We start from the raw sequence: 15,878 nt of genomic DNA on the forward strand, positions 1-15,878 counted from the left end.
TTAGAGAGTGAAGTTTATGGTATGCGGATTATATTGCAATAAAAGTGTTATTAAAAACAGGCATGTGTGGGCATGGTGGGTGAGTCTGTGACTTGGCACCCTTCAGAAATGGTTCTTTAGACGCCTTGGCTGGGGAGTCCTTCTGCCTGATTCACTGATTCCCAAATTTTTGGTGACCATCGGAAGCACCTAGGGAGTGGGGTGTGTTAAAAAATACCAATACACAGATCCCCCCACAGACCTACAGAATCGGAATTTGCTATTTTAGAAAGAGGAAAAATTTTGACTTTATATTTTTAAGTGTTTTCCAGTAGTCACCACCCAGTTTTTACTTGCAAGGACACTTAGTAACAACAAAATGGGTGGAGCCATAGTCAATGGATCAAATATTATAAAGTTGAAGAACAATCAAAATGCAATTTTCTTACAGAAATACAATGAGAAAGTTGAGTTTTCTCTAAGCAGGTAAACATGCATTATAGTCCCAAGGTTAAAGGTTATATAGCCATAAACTGTTGTAAAATATCATGGAAGAAATACTTGAAGACAAATAACTCAGTTTTATGGTGACAGGATTTAGAATGAATATAAAACTGCCGATAAATGCCCTTCCCCTGGCTGATGTTTGTGTTCTTAAGCATTGTCAGGGTAGCTTTTATCCCAGCCTTTATTCTTATCTGTATAACAGGATGCAGTGGCAGGTCTTATCATTTCAAAGTTTTTGGGTCAATAGCTCAAAAATTGCTTTGATCTCAGCATTTTTGCTATTTTTTTTTTTAAAGCACTCATGGGCTCTGGTTTCAACATTGTTTCTAGGTAAGGCTAAGTCAAAGAATGTGGGGCTTATACTTTTCATTTTTACATCCTGCTCAGAGCTCCGACATCGGGATGAGATAAAAACATCCTTGCCTCCAAGGAACTTAGAGTCTAGTGTGAAACAGGTCAGGCCTGAGAGATTTTGAGGAGTTGTAAAGTTTCTTCTTTTGTTTTTCTCTTCCCTGGAGATTTTAGGGTTGGGGTGTCCTAACTCACCTCTACTTTAGTTGGGAAGCAGGTGCCGGCGAATAGTCACGGTCCCCTCCCGTTTATTACACTGCAGAGCCCGGTAGGAGCTGAGAACATACAGGAGCTTCCGTATGAAGAGACAGATCTCTGCCAGGCATTAGATCAACCAATATTTGTTATTATTATTATCATTTTGAGACAGGGTTTTGCTATGTTGGCCATGCTGGTCTCAATCTCCCTGCTCAAGCGATCCTCTTGCCTCAGCCTCCTGAGTGGCTGGGCCTACAGGTGCCCGCCACCACACCCGGCTAATATTCTTTAATTAAAGGCCAAAGAAAGTACAGGTTGGCTGTGAATTGTGTACCCATAGGAATGACATTTGCTTGGTTTGAAATCTTATTAAAAACTGTTGGTCTGCGGTGGCATGTGCCTGTAATCTCAGCTACTCAGGAGGTGGAGGCGGGAGGATCACTTGAGTCCTGCAGTTCAAGGCCAGCCTGGGCAACTTAGCAAGACCCCCTCTCAATTTAAAGAAAAATTTAAAAATAAAAACCTACTGATCTGTGATGATCGAAGTCCTAGGGAAATGGCATTATAATGTCTTGGGGTGGGGAGGATGGGGGAGGTGACAGGGGCAGGACCTCTGGAATCCTGGTGAGTGAGCTATCCTGCAAAGAGACAGTAGAGTAGATGCCACATGCTGGATTGTCTTTAAGCCAGAGACTGTTCACAAAAGCAGTTTATTCTGTGTACACAGTGCTTAAAAATGTTCAGTTAGTTGCCAACATTAAAAAATTGGAAATTTTGTTTTTAAACATCCAGATACCTGTCGTCTTTCAAAAAACCATGAAAGCCCCACCTTCCTGCCTGAACACACCTGGGTGGAGCTGAGGTTGCCACTACTTTCAGCTATTTTTTAATAATTAGTTGAGCTCCATGCGTGTATTTTCCGTGTCTAGTTCCGTGGGCGAGTCTTGGCTCTGTGTTCAGAGGGAGCCCTGTGGTTTTGCATCAGGTGTGGCAGGTGAGAGGTGGCATCAGGTACAAAGCCAGGAAGGTATTTTATGAATGCACTTGGAAATGGGAGAGTATGAAAGGGGACCAAGCAAGAGAATAAAACATCTAGGGTGAAACAATTTGTTAGTCAATAGTTATGAAGCATCAGTTCGAAGAGGGACCTTAAAACCCATCCCATTCTCTGCCCTTTTGCCGGCGCTTTTGTGTGAGTCTGACAGGTTAGCACAGGAAGCGTTGCCTTGCTGGGGTTTGTGTGAGGCTTGTGCGTGGGATCGGAGGGACAGTGGGAGCCTGTGGTTGCAGCAGGACATTGAGGGCTACAGGGACGGGCAGTCCGGACAGAACCAGTGTAGCTGTGTAAAGGGTTAGGTCCCATGGAGTCAGTGAAACTCCGAGCACAAACGGAAATCATCTGGAGGTTTTATTCAAATAGGTGAGTGGGCAAGGACCATGTGAATTGATTATCGAGCAACAAGTGTTTGCTAAATGCCTTCTCTGTACCCAGCCACTTGGATGGCTTCTTGTGGGGTGGTGTGGGCGAACACAATGCAAATGACCACATTTTGCAAAGACATTATGTGCTTCCTGAGTGGGTATGAGATTGTGAAATGAGACTTTCCTCGTAGGTTGGAGTCAATTTTCTTTCCTGCCTGAATATACCTCTGAAAGTCCCTTCCGGCTCTCACAGTGCTGAGACATGAGTGGCAGCCCCAGCGTGCTGGTCACCCACAACTGTTTGGGACTGAGCTTCCGTCAGTAAAGCTGGCATGATGTCCTGTCGATGGGATCTTTACTGTTGGAGGAAGAGCTTGGAGTGGGGTGGCAGCTTTTTTGTTGTTTCGGTCTGAGTTGGGTTCCAAAGCAGGCAGTCCTCGCTCATCCAGGAGGTGTGGGAGGGAGAAAACAGGGTGAGAAGTGAGTCATGCACGGTGCCCGTGTTTGCCGCGTGCCTACTCCCTGGGGGCCATGTGTTGATCGGCACTGAGCGGGGATCTGAGTGGGGCGCTGAGACCTGCCGGGGTCTTGTCATCTTTGGGTGGATCATGAGCTGTGCCATGCCCGTAGTAGACACCCTGGAAATTTCTATTGAATGAAGGTCCTGCTTTCTCGCTGGCTGTGGTTAACAGCTATCTGCATGTCCAAAGACACTCTCAGCCCCAGAAGAAATAGCTCCTGGAACAGGGTTGAGAGCTGAGAAATTTATGGGAATCTATAGAGTGGTCTGCCACAGGGAGGGATTAGGGAGCAGTATGGTGGAGTGGGGCCAGGCATTAACTAACGGCCAGATCGTGGGGCCACTAGTAGGCGCCTAGTGGGAGGTCCTGGTGACTGGAGGCACTTGGGGTGAGGAGGTCAGAGCAGAAGCAGTTTTCCAACTGGAACAGAACATTTTCGTTATTTTAATAACCATTGTGACTACTCAACACGCACTTTGGGTGAGTACCTGCATGGACCTGCACGTAGTGGTTGGAGCTTAGCTATCCTCTGCTCCCTGGGTGTTTCCTTGCTGGCTCTCTGGGCCATGCCAGACACCTGCACTCGCTGTTGCGGAACCCCCGGACTCCTCTGTGTCCTGTTTATCCAGGCTTCCTCACCCTACGTCCATTTGCACGTGTTAGCTGGACCTCCATCCCAGCCTCCCACCGCCCCCAGGCAGCTCCAGCCCTCTGCTTCCTGCTACTGGTTGAGTTGTGTCCCCCAAGAGATGTTGAAGTCCTAACCCCACCCCCATCCTGGTGCCTGTGAATGTGACCTTATTTGGCAATAATAATCGAGGTAAAATGAGCTCTTACTGGAGCATGGTGGACCCTAATCCAGTATGACGGGGTCCCCACAACAAGGGGGAACATGGACTCTGAGACACGTATGGAGGGAGGATGATGGGAAGACACAGAGAGAAGGCCACCGACAAGCCATGGAATGCCTGAGGCCACCACAAGCTAGGGGAGGGTCTGGAACAGATGCTCCCTCACAGCCCGTAGAAGAAACCAACCCTGCCAGCACCTTGATTTCAGACTTCTGGTCTCCAAAACTGGGCAGCAATAAATTTATGTTGTTTAAGCCACCCGGTTTCCGGTTTATGTTATGGCAGCCCCAGGAAACTAATACATTTCCCCGTCCCCACTAGTGGTGTCTTTGGGTACTGCTAAGGCAAACCAGTGGTATCATGTCCTCTGTGATGCTGTGGAGAGGGTGTGCCCTGTCCCCTGCACCTGGGAACCTGGCAGGCGGCTCAGGTAGCATTAGCCCGGGAGGAGTGGCCACATTCCTATCGCACTACTGGGCTGTCTGTGAATGTGGGTGTGTGTTCTTGCTTAAAAGAGCTGTCTTGGTACCAGAATTATGGTAGTTCCAAGAGAAATGGGGTTGTTTTGTTTTTTTGGATTTTCGGTACAAGCTGCAGAAAGGAGACACTTATAAAACAACTGATTTCCAAATACTTTTGATCCTTCTCTTGGCGGTACCAGAGAGGACTTGGCTGAGGTCGTGTCTACAGCTCTGCTCTTTCCTGGCCTACTGAGTTCCTCTGTGTGTCTCCAGGATCCTGAAATCTCAATTCGCCATCTCTAAAAGACAGAGTTGGGCTAGCTCTGAAAACCTTCCAGGCTCTGTGTGTCCCCCGCGGAGGACAGAGGCCCGGCTCCCGCCTGCACCTCCCTTCTGTCCCGATTCCCGCTGGCCGGGCGCCCTCCCCTCCCACGGGTGCCGTCACGGCAGCCGGGGAGCTGCTTGTTCACGGTGGTTCTTTCTCAGGGATGGGATTAGGGAGGGTTTTATTTTCTCTTTTTACTTTTCTGTGTTTTCTACCATGTGTTCCCCGGACCTGTATTACTTTCATAAGTGGGATAAAAAGAATTTCTCAGAAACAGAGGAGAAGAGCGGAGCTTAGCGCTAAGGCTCTCTTTTGCTTCCTATTCCCCAGAATCACATCTCATCCTCCTCTGTTCCTCCTTGTGTGTCTTTCTCGGACTTCTGTTTCGATTCCTGTACTCTTCCCTCTCCCCTGCTTGAATCCTCCAGTTGTATCTCTGGTCACTGCTAAGCTCAAGAAGTGGTCTTGTGTTCTGGCCCACAGAGGTTCGTTCCAGGGCCAAACTGCACAGACCTGCCCAGGTCTTTTTGATAACGGTGTTAGGAGCAGCCAGCGATGCCCGGCCCATTGTTCTCTCCACCACAGAAAAAGGAGTGTCCCAGGCTGAGAGGTAAGGAGATGGCTCCTGTCTGTCTCAGATCAAAACTTCACTTGCTTTCTGCTTCTGGTATATAACAATGGTACGTGTTGATTGGCAGGTGGGGGCAGGTGCCACTGCAGGAAAGGGTATGGAGAGGACAGAGCAGGAGCAAAGCCTTGGGAAGCAGAAGGACAGGAAGGGCTGGGGGCACACAATGCTTTTGAACACCATGTGTCCCCTCCAGTTGGCTCAGCTCGTGCCTAGGAAGAGTGAATTCTCATTTTCAGTTGTACAAATGCAGAATTTTCTTAACTAGCAGAATTTAGAGATAGCAATGAAAATCTCAAGCAGCTTTTACAACGACCCGAATATTTGTGGACCTGGCTGATTCTTGACTCTCAGAAGATCTGCCCCATTGGGTTCACTCTTCTTTCCCTGGATCTCTTGGACCAACTTGACGTGGTTTCTGCGGTTTCCACCAGCACCACCTGTTTGGAGGATGAGGCACGGGCAGAGGTTGTTTTCAAGTCAGGAATAATTTGGGGGTTGTTTTGATTCTTGTGCCTTTTGTTGAAATGGCCCTACGTCCAACCCCCGGATAAAGGCAGCACCTGTCACAGAGAAAACTCTGCCCCTCCTTGTCCTCCTCTAGTCTAGTAGTTCTCAAAGTGGAGTCGGCGGACCTGCAGCAGCAGCATCGCCTAGGAACTTGTTAGACCCTCTCAGGCCCTACCCCAGACCTACTAAATCAGAAACTCCAGGGCTCGGGTCCTGCAGTCTGTGCTTTAACCTGCACGCCAAGTGATTCTGGCGCGCTCTGAGAGCTCCGAGAAACTCTCCTTTAAGCCTACCTTGAAGGCTGCCCTGTTCCTCTCATCCTGCCATTTTGCTGAACCGATGAGGTTTTCCATCCTCTTTGCAGAGAGGCTTTTAAACCCCCTCATGCAGTTTCCCAAGGAATCTTATTTCAATCAACTATAAAATACTACTTATTTCTTCCCCATTTTGTGTGGTCTTCTCTATCCTAAATGCTCTTTTTGACATTTGAAAATATATATATATATTTTTTTGCCCAGAATCTCTATACGTGTTCTGCAGTGTTGGTTCATGATAAGAACTTTCCCTCTGTGCCTGCAGGACAAGCCCTCCTCTTCCTCGAGAATCGAGCGGTCTAAAAGTGCCTTTGTGGATGCGCCTCAGAGAGATTATTGCTTATTTCTGTTTCCCAAAATAACCTCGGCTCTTCCCGACCATTTCCCCAGTCCTGTGAAAAGCAACACTCTCAGTGATTTTGAGCATTATTTATAAATGTAAAGTCACACCTTTTACTGAAAAGCCTTCTATATATGGATTAGCAATGCAGAGCGATTGAAGTTAGTAAATGCCAAGTTTCTCAGAAAACAACAACAAAAAGGTGCCGTCTGAGTGGAAAATACCGGTTTATGGGAGGAGAAGGAATGGTTTCTGAGCAGTTGTGTGATTTTCCTTGGAGAGATGATAGAAGTTCTGCTTGGGGCCTGTTAAAAAGCCACAATTCAACGTGGTCACAGGAGAATATTCCAGATGTCAGTCTAACGGACAGCCTCTGGGCCAGCGTTGGCCGTTTACAGGGCATGTGGTTTGGTGGATGTCTCGGGGAGGGACTGTCTTGTTGTAGGACTGGAAACCCACTCAGAGTAACTTGCACAAAAAGAGCATTTATTAGAGGGTTATGGGGGCATCTCACACACATGCAGGCTTAAGGACGGGAAAAGCAGGAGCTGAGGTGGTTTGTCCTGCCTCTGGGACGCTGTGACGTCAGTGCCCACCCATGCCAGCGCTCTCTGCAGACTTGCCCTTTCTTCTTCAGCAACCGTCTAGCAGAAATAGCCACTCCCGGTGGAAGGGCCCCGGGTCCTGTTCTGTACGACTCTTGGCAGGTCCAAAGAGAGCAGTCAAGGAACTCTGGGGTTTGGACTGTCCTTAGAGAAGCATCCTGATCCTAAGTGGTAGGATGTTGTGAAACATGTATTTGGTCTTCCATTCCAGTGGGAGGGCACGGAAGCTGTGTCCCCTCCTCACATCTGTGCATCTCTGCGTCTGTATTCTCTGTAATAAATGGGTAAACGAAAGTCAAGTGTTTCCCTGAGTTCTGGGAGCTGCTCTAGCAAGTTAATCAAACCCAAGGCAGGGGCCTATGAGAACTGGAATTTATAGCTGGTTGATCAGAAGTATAGGTGACAATCTCTTACTTGTGATTGGCGTCTGAAGCAGGGGACAGTCTTTGGGATTGAGCCTTCCGCCTGTGGGATCTGACACCATCTCCAGGTAGAGTGTCAGAATTGAATTAATTACAGGACACCCAGCTGGTGTCCACAGGAGAACTGAGTGGTCGGTCTATAGGGAAAACCCCCTGCACGTCTGATGTCAGAAGTGCTGAGTGGTTTTGAATGGAGAGCGGGAGAAAGAGTTTAGTTTTTCCTCTATCATCAGATAGCGGAAATGGTTTTAACTTTTTGTGATGTTTTATAATTCTGATTGTGAGTTTTTAAACTCCATTTTAATAGACAAATTAGCCAGTCTTTTCCTTTAATGATGTCTACCCTTTGAGGTCACACTGAAAAAGGTCTTTACCAATGAAATATGTTAATATTTTCTCCTAGCAATCTCATGGACTACTTTTTCCCCCTTAAAAGTTTTAATCCATTAGGAATTTCATTTCAGAAAACATGTGAGAAATGGGCCTCCCTTAATATTTTTCAGATAGTTTACCTGTCATTCACGCAGTGCTGGTTGACTGAGTCAGCCTTCCCCGTTGCCTTGAGAAGCAAGCACCCTTTGCCACACACTGAACTAGTCAGCCTGGGTCTGTTCCTTGTCCGTCTTTGTCCACTCGTCTTCCTCTTTATTCCTGTACCAGCGCTACACAGTTTTGTCTGTCTATCATGGAAATTTTCATGTATTCTAATAGGGTATACTGTAAAAATAATAGTCTTTTCTTTGGTTTCGTTTTTAGGAATTAACCAACATCAAATACTTCATGTGTATTTATTTTTTTTAGCAATTTTCCATGCATATACAAGCGCATACGTTTTATTTACACCCTTTTATAAAAGTGAGAACCTTGTGTACACTAAGCAGTGTGTTTTGGAGACCCGTTTCACGTCAACGCTCACAGACCCACTTGATTGGCTGTAACAGCTGTGTAGGACGCCAGCATGCCCGTACACCAATCAGTCCCTGTTGGTGGACATTTCGGTTGTTTCCCAGGAGTTGTTTCCCCTCTACCAAAAAGTGCTCCACAAAATATCCCTGGTGTCCAGAGCAGTGCCAGACCCAGAATAGGCCCTCAAATGTGTGTCGAATGAATAATAATAATAATAATAATAATAATAATAATAACATTAATTTTGAGGGTGGTTCTCCAATACAGAGTGGTTGATAGATTAAAACAGCATTGTTTGCTGCAGCTCCCAGAGCTCCCGCAGAGAGGTCAGACACGTGTAGCCAGCAAATGGTTGTCTTTGTTGACAGACTGAGTTCCAGAAATGTCACTTCTCACTGAGGCCCAGTTCTTCCCATTAAAACTGGAAATGCTAACTCCTGTCTCATAGGTGTTTTGTGACCACTGAAGGGAACAGCAAATACGGAGCAGGCTGGCAGGGACCGGGCCTAAGTGGTTGTTCAGAGAGTAGTAATTAGTAATTTCTTTCCTGCTGAGACACTCCAGTTATAGGTTAAATTTCATTTAATTTTTCACAGGGGATTGGAAATGACCTATAACTAGGCAGCATTGAAAAGCCAGAGACCAGGGAAGCCCTGGTGCACGGGAGGGGACCCAGGTCTCTCTGAACTGCCGCTGCACTTCCCCAGGGAGGTGAGCTGGGCCTGCAGACTCAGCCAGGCCTCGGGGCGCTGCAGGTGGCCTTCTGAAGATGGGGCCCCACTGCAGATCCTGCATCTGCCACCAGCAGAACACCCAGCCCAGGGCCTTGGGGCACCTGCGATTCTCCCGGGACTCGCCTGGAGTACAGGGCCCAGGACAGCCTGGGAGCTAACCAGCTTCCAAGCAGGGAAGGACAGAGCTGAGGACGGGGTGGCAGGGCTGCCGTCTGTCTTAGGGACGCCTGACCACAGCCCAGAAAGACCCTTCTTGTGAGGACAACAGAGTGAGGACAGAAGCCACAGGTGGGGCCACCACCAAGCCACGGAAAGGAAGAAAAAGAAGGTGATGGCAGGGAGGAGAGACAGCAAGAAGCACAGAAGGATGAGTATAAGGCGAGACTAAGACGAGAAGACTGTCGCGTCTCAGAGCAGAGCCCAGACCCCAAAGCCGGATTCTGCCAGTGCTGGTATCTGCGGTTATTTTACCTGAAAGCCACTGGGGGCAGCAGAGAGCCAGCACGAGACAAGAAAACCACCTAAGCCGACAGGCAGGAGGCCCCTGGGGCCCGAGGCTTGCAGATGGGCCCACGGCCAGTTGCCCTAACCAGTGGCCTAGGTCTGGGGGCTCCGTGTGGCTTTCCCACTGGAGGCAAATACCCCTAACACAGGCACGATGTGGTCTTAAATAGGGGAAATGAAATCTGGAAGTGACTGTTTAAAATTAGTAACTCCTGCCTCGCTCACTGTTTTTAAAAATTATTATTATTATTTTAAAGAGGGCCATATGTGCTTTGAAACTCAAATTTACGTAGCTTTCAACCTTTCAACTATAGTCTCTTTACAAGTTTTTGAAAATTTTTTATTTATTTATTTAGAGATGGGGGTCTTGCTATGTTGCCTGGGCTGGCCACGAACTCCTGGGCGCAAGCGATCCTCCTGAGTAGCTGGAACTACACACAGTCACATGCCACCGCTCCCGCTCTCTGTACAAGTTTTAGTCTACATGGGGCAGACACTGTAAACCACTGATGAGAAAATTAGCGTCTCTGGCTCTCAGCATTGACACTAGAAGAGTGACCTCCCTTGGGCCGGTTTCATTCATGGGCAGTTCATCTGTGTGTCTGGCTCCTGTGGCTTCAGCCAAAGAGGTCCCAGTGGAGTTGCCATCAGGAAGAAATGTGTTTCGTGTGGCGGGGGAGAGGCTCCCTGGAGCGCGTCTCACTTCTGCTCTGACCTCACTGTGCCTCCTGCAGGCTCCAGGGCCTGCATGGCCGTGAGTCTGGGTGGTCACCTAGGATGACCCAGGACCACAGGGACTGAAGCCCAGAGAATGCAAAAGGGCCTCAGTCTGGGGTCACTTGGGCCCTGAGCTGCCACTGCAGTCTCGCTTTGGCTTAGCCGAGGAGCCTGGTGCACTATAAATAGATTAGGGAGTTTTTAACTGGAAAAGACCCGGAAACGGCTTCCTCCCTGTGGGTGGTATGGTCAACTGGGGTGATTTGTGCTGCTGCTGGTGGGGTCACCCAGCCAGAGCCCCAGTGGCCTGGCCTGGCCTGGTCCAGTACCGTCCCTGCCCCAGGCTGGCAGTGTCCCTGTGTTGGTCAGATCTGGTTGAGACTAGGGGATGGACTGGGTTGAACCTTCAGGTGGCTGCATTGTCCCTGATGGAGCCGGGTTGGAGGCTGGAGCAGAGAGATACAGCACTAACAGGGACTCCAGCTTCCAGGCACTCTGGCCTTCCACCAGGACCCGGCATGGAGAACAGGGTTCCGACTGCAAGCCAGCATCTACCTCTGGTGTCAGAGTCCCCTCCTGCAGCTCCCTGACCTGCTTGGTGCCGTACGGGCCCCTGCTGCTGGTAGCTGCCTTCCCTGGAGAGCTGGAGGCTGCTGGAGGGAGGGGCAGGCAGCAGCAGCTTCCCTGCTAGATGTCGTGTGTCCTAAAGTCAGGCTCTGCCCGTGTGCTCTGGCGCTTATTGCCGGCTTATAGGCAGTAGGCACGCAGCGGAGGATGAGCAGGTGCATGGATAGAAAGAGGAATCAGTCTGTGGCCATACCACCCTGAACATGCCCGATCTTGTCTGATCCCAGAAGCTAAGCAGGGTCGGGCCTGGTTAGTACTTGGATGGGAGAAAGAGGAGTCAGTGCACGAGTTGGGAGCCCTGTCATAGCCAGCAGGTAAGACGGCAGGGTCCGCACATCAGCGGGTGGGGCTTCCTTTTAAAATAAGGTCAGTGGCATCTGCTGCCAAAGGGGTGGAGGCAGGAGCACAAAGGGGACAGTTCTCTGAGAGCTTTTAGGAGGAAGGGGGCTTTCCATTTATTGCTAGAGAGCTGAGGAGTACATCGGGTGGGAATCTCCCTGTGCCATCCATGCCCGTCCCTCCGCTGGCCCGTGGTCCGTGCATCCATGAGGCCAGGTGTCATATTTGAGTTCCCCGACGAGCCACACTTTAGCCCTCAAGGAGATAAGGTGGACGTCAGGGTTAAGATCTGTGCTGTCTGAGAGGGAGACAGGGTGCTGGTTTCCTAGAAGGGTGCTGGGTGGAATGTGAATGTTGAGGGGGTCTTAGGTCAGGTTCTCAGACAAATTTGAGACAGATTTATGTGCCAGAGGTTCAGTAGGAGGTGTGCACCTGGGAGCAGCCCCCGGAGCAGGGGAGGAAGCAGCATTATATTAATAATTCAGTCACCAGAAAGGCCTCGGGCAGCCCCCTGGAAAGCTCCGAGCTGGGAGGGCCCTTCAGAATTGGTTTGACTTGAGGCGAGAGGATTGGTGGGCCTTTGATGCCCCCAAATGACTGGTCATTAGATGTGCACCCCACATCCCCACCCACAGGCGTAGCCTTGGGTGAGGCAGCTACCTTTGGCCCAGGACATTGCCCCAAGAAGGGACTCAGCTGTGCACCTCTGCCGCTGCAGGGCTTGGGTGGTGCACTACAGCACACACTTAGAGCATTTGGAGGTTTGACTATGGGCAAGAAAAGCAATCTGGGAAGGCTACATGGCAGAAGAGGCATTTGAGTGAGACTCAATGAATGAACAAGGCTGTGACACCAGGGATGGGAAGGAAGCAGGCGGTGGTAAGGGTGAGTGAACCATACAGGAAAGGCGTGTTCAGAGATCGGCCAGTTAACTGGGCCTGGAGTGAAGCCAGTGGGACGTTGGTCTGGACAGGCAGATAGGCCCAGACTCTGGAGCCCCTCGCCAGGGGGACTATGGAATTTGGAATCTATTCTGCGTGCCATGTTGGAAAGGAGCCAGCCAGGGATTTTCGCTGGTCAGTGATCTATGGGGTCTCACTTGGTCAACCAGCTGTGCGGGGACGGAGACCATGTGGCAGAGATGAGAGGCAGGGAGGCTCACGTGGAGTACAATGGAGGAGCGTCTCCAGGTCCTGGGGACCAATTGGAGTGGGGGGTGGGACGTGGGGAGTTGCTGGTGAAGCTGGGCGGGTTCTGTCCCGGGGACCCAGCAGGGAGGTGGGAGAGGAGAGCCTGGGCTTGGGCCTGTGGCCTGGAGGCAACTGTGTGGCAGAAGAGAAGCCTCCTCAGAAAGGAGCCCGAGGCTGCGTGGGCGTCTGCCCTGGGGACTCCTGCCTCCGTTTTCACGAAGGCTGTTTGCTCATCTAAACTCCACTGTGCTGCACCCTCCAACCTGGCTTATTTCTTCATTTTATTTAATGCTGATAAAGCGATGGCTGTGTCTCCAAGGTTATCAGAAGCACCTTGCATGCATTAACCCGCTTAGTGCTCTTTGCAACCCTAGTTAGGTATCGTTTTCATCCTCATTTTATAGTTGAGAAAAACAAAACACGGAGTTTAGGTGATTCCAGAGGTCACTCAGGTTAGGGATGTTTTCCGGGGCCCTTGGGCCCTACGCAGAGAGGAGTGGTCTTCGTGGTAAGGTCTCCAAGTCTGGGTGCTCTCTTGCCAGCCAGCATGTCTTTCAGGGAGGCCCCCAGCCTGCTGGCACCCTCGCTCCTTGACACCCCTCATAAAAGACCCGACTAGTCTGTTGTTTATGTTCACGTCCTTCCAACAGCTTTCCTGACTCACCCTCAGTTCTGTTTTCTGTCCCTTAAGACATGAAGGGATGGTATTACCACTGCCAAACCCTGCTCTTGGAGCCCTGGGTTCACACTTCCTTTAACCCAATCAAAGATCTCTGCCGGTCAAAGCTGGAGGGCTAGAGTAATGGGGCCTAAGAGTCCATTTAGCCCAATCTCTTTAGGTGAAGAATCAGAGGACCAGAGAGGTGAGGTGACTTGCCCAGGGCTGCACAGCAGTTTAGGAGCAAAGCTGTGTGAACAACCCAATTTCATTTTCACTGTTTGAAACAATCAAATTTTCAGTAACAGAATTTTGGATTAAATAATGTTATATCCATATGTCAGACTAACTGTAACTTTACATTAGAAGCTTGTATGTGAGCTTTTAGCCTTGATACGACACCTCTCTCGGGTGGATTCCATTATCAAACTCATTTTCCAGGAGGAAACCAAGGGCAAGAGGCAGAGCCGGACTCCAACCTAGGCAGTTTGGCACTAGGCTGGGCACTGTAGACAGGCCTTACCCTCTGTGCTGTCCAGCCTGTTAATGATTTTGGAAAGATATTCACCAGAGTTGATACAGGAAAAGAATGTGCAGCTTGGCTTTGTTTTGTTTTAAAGATGAACATATGCTTAGAAAACAAATCGGCATATGGATACCAAAGTGTTGGTGGCGGTGACCCCTGCGTGGTGGGATGACGGGCGATATTATTTTCTTCTTAGTGTTTTCCTGCATGATCACATTGTCTCTAGTGAGAAAGGATTATTTTTATCACTGGATAATTTTATAAGACGATCTCTGCTCACGGCAGCGAAGTGGGTAAAGTGTCGCTGAGGGGACAGTACAATAGCTGCGCTATCAGTTTCATTTCTCACCGGAGCATGTCACCGGGCGCTGGAAGGGGAGCGGCGGCCAGGCAGGCGCGGAGGTTATAGGTCAAACAAGACGTAGGCCTGTAGAATCAGGAGGGACCTTGGAGGTCACCCCAGTTGGCAGAGGACCCCTGTCTGGTTACAGACCCCTGGGCCAGGGCCCCTTCCTCTGTGCTTTGGGGTTTCAGGGGACAGTGGGCCTTCAGGGAGGACTCTCCAGGCGGCGCCTGGGGTTGCAGGAGTGGAGTTTGGAGCCCATGGGACGGAAGTGGAGGTGAATGAATTGGCAGCCTGGGGGCAGGGGACGCCCTGGGAGACGTTTCAGAAGATCCCGGCCGGAAGTCCTCCTCCTCCTGGCCCCGGCCGCGTAGAGAAGGGCCCCCAGCGAAGAGAAGCTCTGCTGCCGTGGGGTGCGGGCTGTGGGGCCGGGGATGGCCGTGGGGGCGGAAAGCAGGCTCCGGTCCAGCCAGGGCTAGGGAGGAGGCCACCGGCCAAGTCCCTGTTTCCCTGAGCCCTCACCGTCTCGTTCTGCTCTGTGACACTCTGAGGTTCTGCCCTGAGACATTCTCGAAGCAACTTTGTTTCTTTTTTTCTTTGACCAGAGACCACCTGGGAACGTCCCAGCAGTTCTCCTGGGATTCCAGCCAGCCCTGGCCCTCACAGGAGCTCTCTGCCTCCAACAGGTACTGTCCGCTCACCGACTCGGGGCAACGGGGAGGGCCCCACACCCACCTGCAATGGGAAGGCTGGGACTCTGGGTCCCAGGGCCTGAAACCCGGCCCAGGGTCTCATGGCGTGAACCTGGGAGAGGCTGGGCCTAGGGCCTGCTGCCCAGCGGGTTGGCATCCCCCTGGCAGTGCCCACAGCAGCTCTGGTGGCCTCATGTTCTCTCCATCTCACGTGCCCAGGGAGAGGAGATGGCTGGGGAGACACCACAGCTCTTCCCTGTCCGTCAGGGACAGGAGGACCCGAAGCAGGGACAGAAATATTCCACGTGGCTCTTGTAGAGGGTCAAGGAGTAGAAGCTGGAGGGAGGCAGATTTCCATAGGGCAGCTTTCAAACAGAACATCTGGGGAGGAAATGGGATTCCTTGTGAGGGTATGAGTTCTCTGTCTGCAGAGGTAACCAAGCGGAGGCAGCTGAGGTAGGCATTCCTGTAACAGGCGGGGAGTTTGTCCAGGGGGCTCTTGGGAGACACCTGGTTCTGAATCCAGGAGACAGGCTGCGGGACACATTAGAGGAGAGAACAACATCTGATTTCTTGTGGTTTAGACAATTTCCTAAATGTCACCTCCTCCAAAAGGCTTCCCTGACCACTCAGTTACGAGCCTTTGTCCAGTCACTCCAGGTCACAGCTGCACGCTGTTTTGTTGCTCCTGGTTGATGGTCACTCTCCCATGCCAGGTGGTAAGCTCCCTGAGGGTAGGGACTTTGTCTCTCTTTTTCTTTTGCGGAATCTTCCATCCCCAGACAGAGCCTGGCTTCCACATGGAGTGGATTCACCAATGTCTCCACCGTCGTATGGTGTGGAAACCACTTGTGTTGGTTTCCAACTTTTGGAGGCAACCTGGTGGCAGAGCACAAGAGTCCAGGTTGTGGTTGCAGATGGGACTTTAATCCTTAATAGCTTGAGGATGTGACCGAGGGTCGTAGCTGGACAGAGGTGGAGAGGCAGAAGGCACGGTGACATCCTCAGCTTCCATAAAGTTCTCAGAACAAAAGGAGTCAGAGGTCAAATAGTTTACCTAAACTTGCGGGGAGGGACATGGGGCGTTTCCTCCTGACTTCTAGGGAGACGTGAGTGCTGCATCCTCAGATCAAGTCCCCAGAAACCTGCGTGTTCAGCACTGTAGCTGCGAATGACAGCAGGCAAGCAGGCAGTTCCGAGCACGCTGC

The 15,878-nt window shown here is 50.5% G+C and overlaps 1 protein-coding gene across 7 annotated transcripts in view; it reads left to right on the forward strand.

Moving 5' to 3' along the window:
- GAS7 (growth arrest specific 7) overlaps positions 1-15,878 on the forward strand; it is a 215,244-nt gene that overhangs the window by 142,955 nt on the left and 56,411 nt on the right. For 6 of the 7 annotated variants that reach the window (XM_045525988.1, XM_045525989.1, XM_045525990.1 and 3 more), the window contains one exon: positions 14,584-14,664. In XM_045525988.1, coding sequence (XP_045381944.1) covers positions 14,584-14,664 — 81 coding nt within the window. Of the gene's footprint in view, positions 1-5,098; positions 5,226-14,583; positions 14,665-15,878 lie in introns of all 7 variants that reach the window. The other variant, XM_045525993.1, reaches the window with a different exon arrangement.

The sequence above is a fragment of the Lemur catta genome, chromosome 15 (assembly GCF_020740605.2).
Source record: "Lemur catta isolate mLemCat1 chromosome 15, mLemCat1.pri, whole genome shotgun sequence".
Taxonomy (NCBI): domain Eukaryota; kingdom Metazoa; phylum Chordata; class Mammalia; order Primates; family Lemuridae; genus Lemur; species Lemur catta.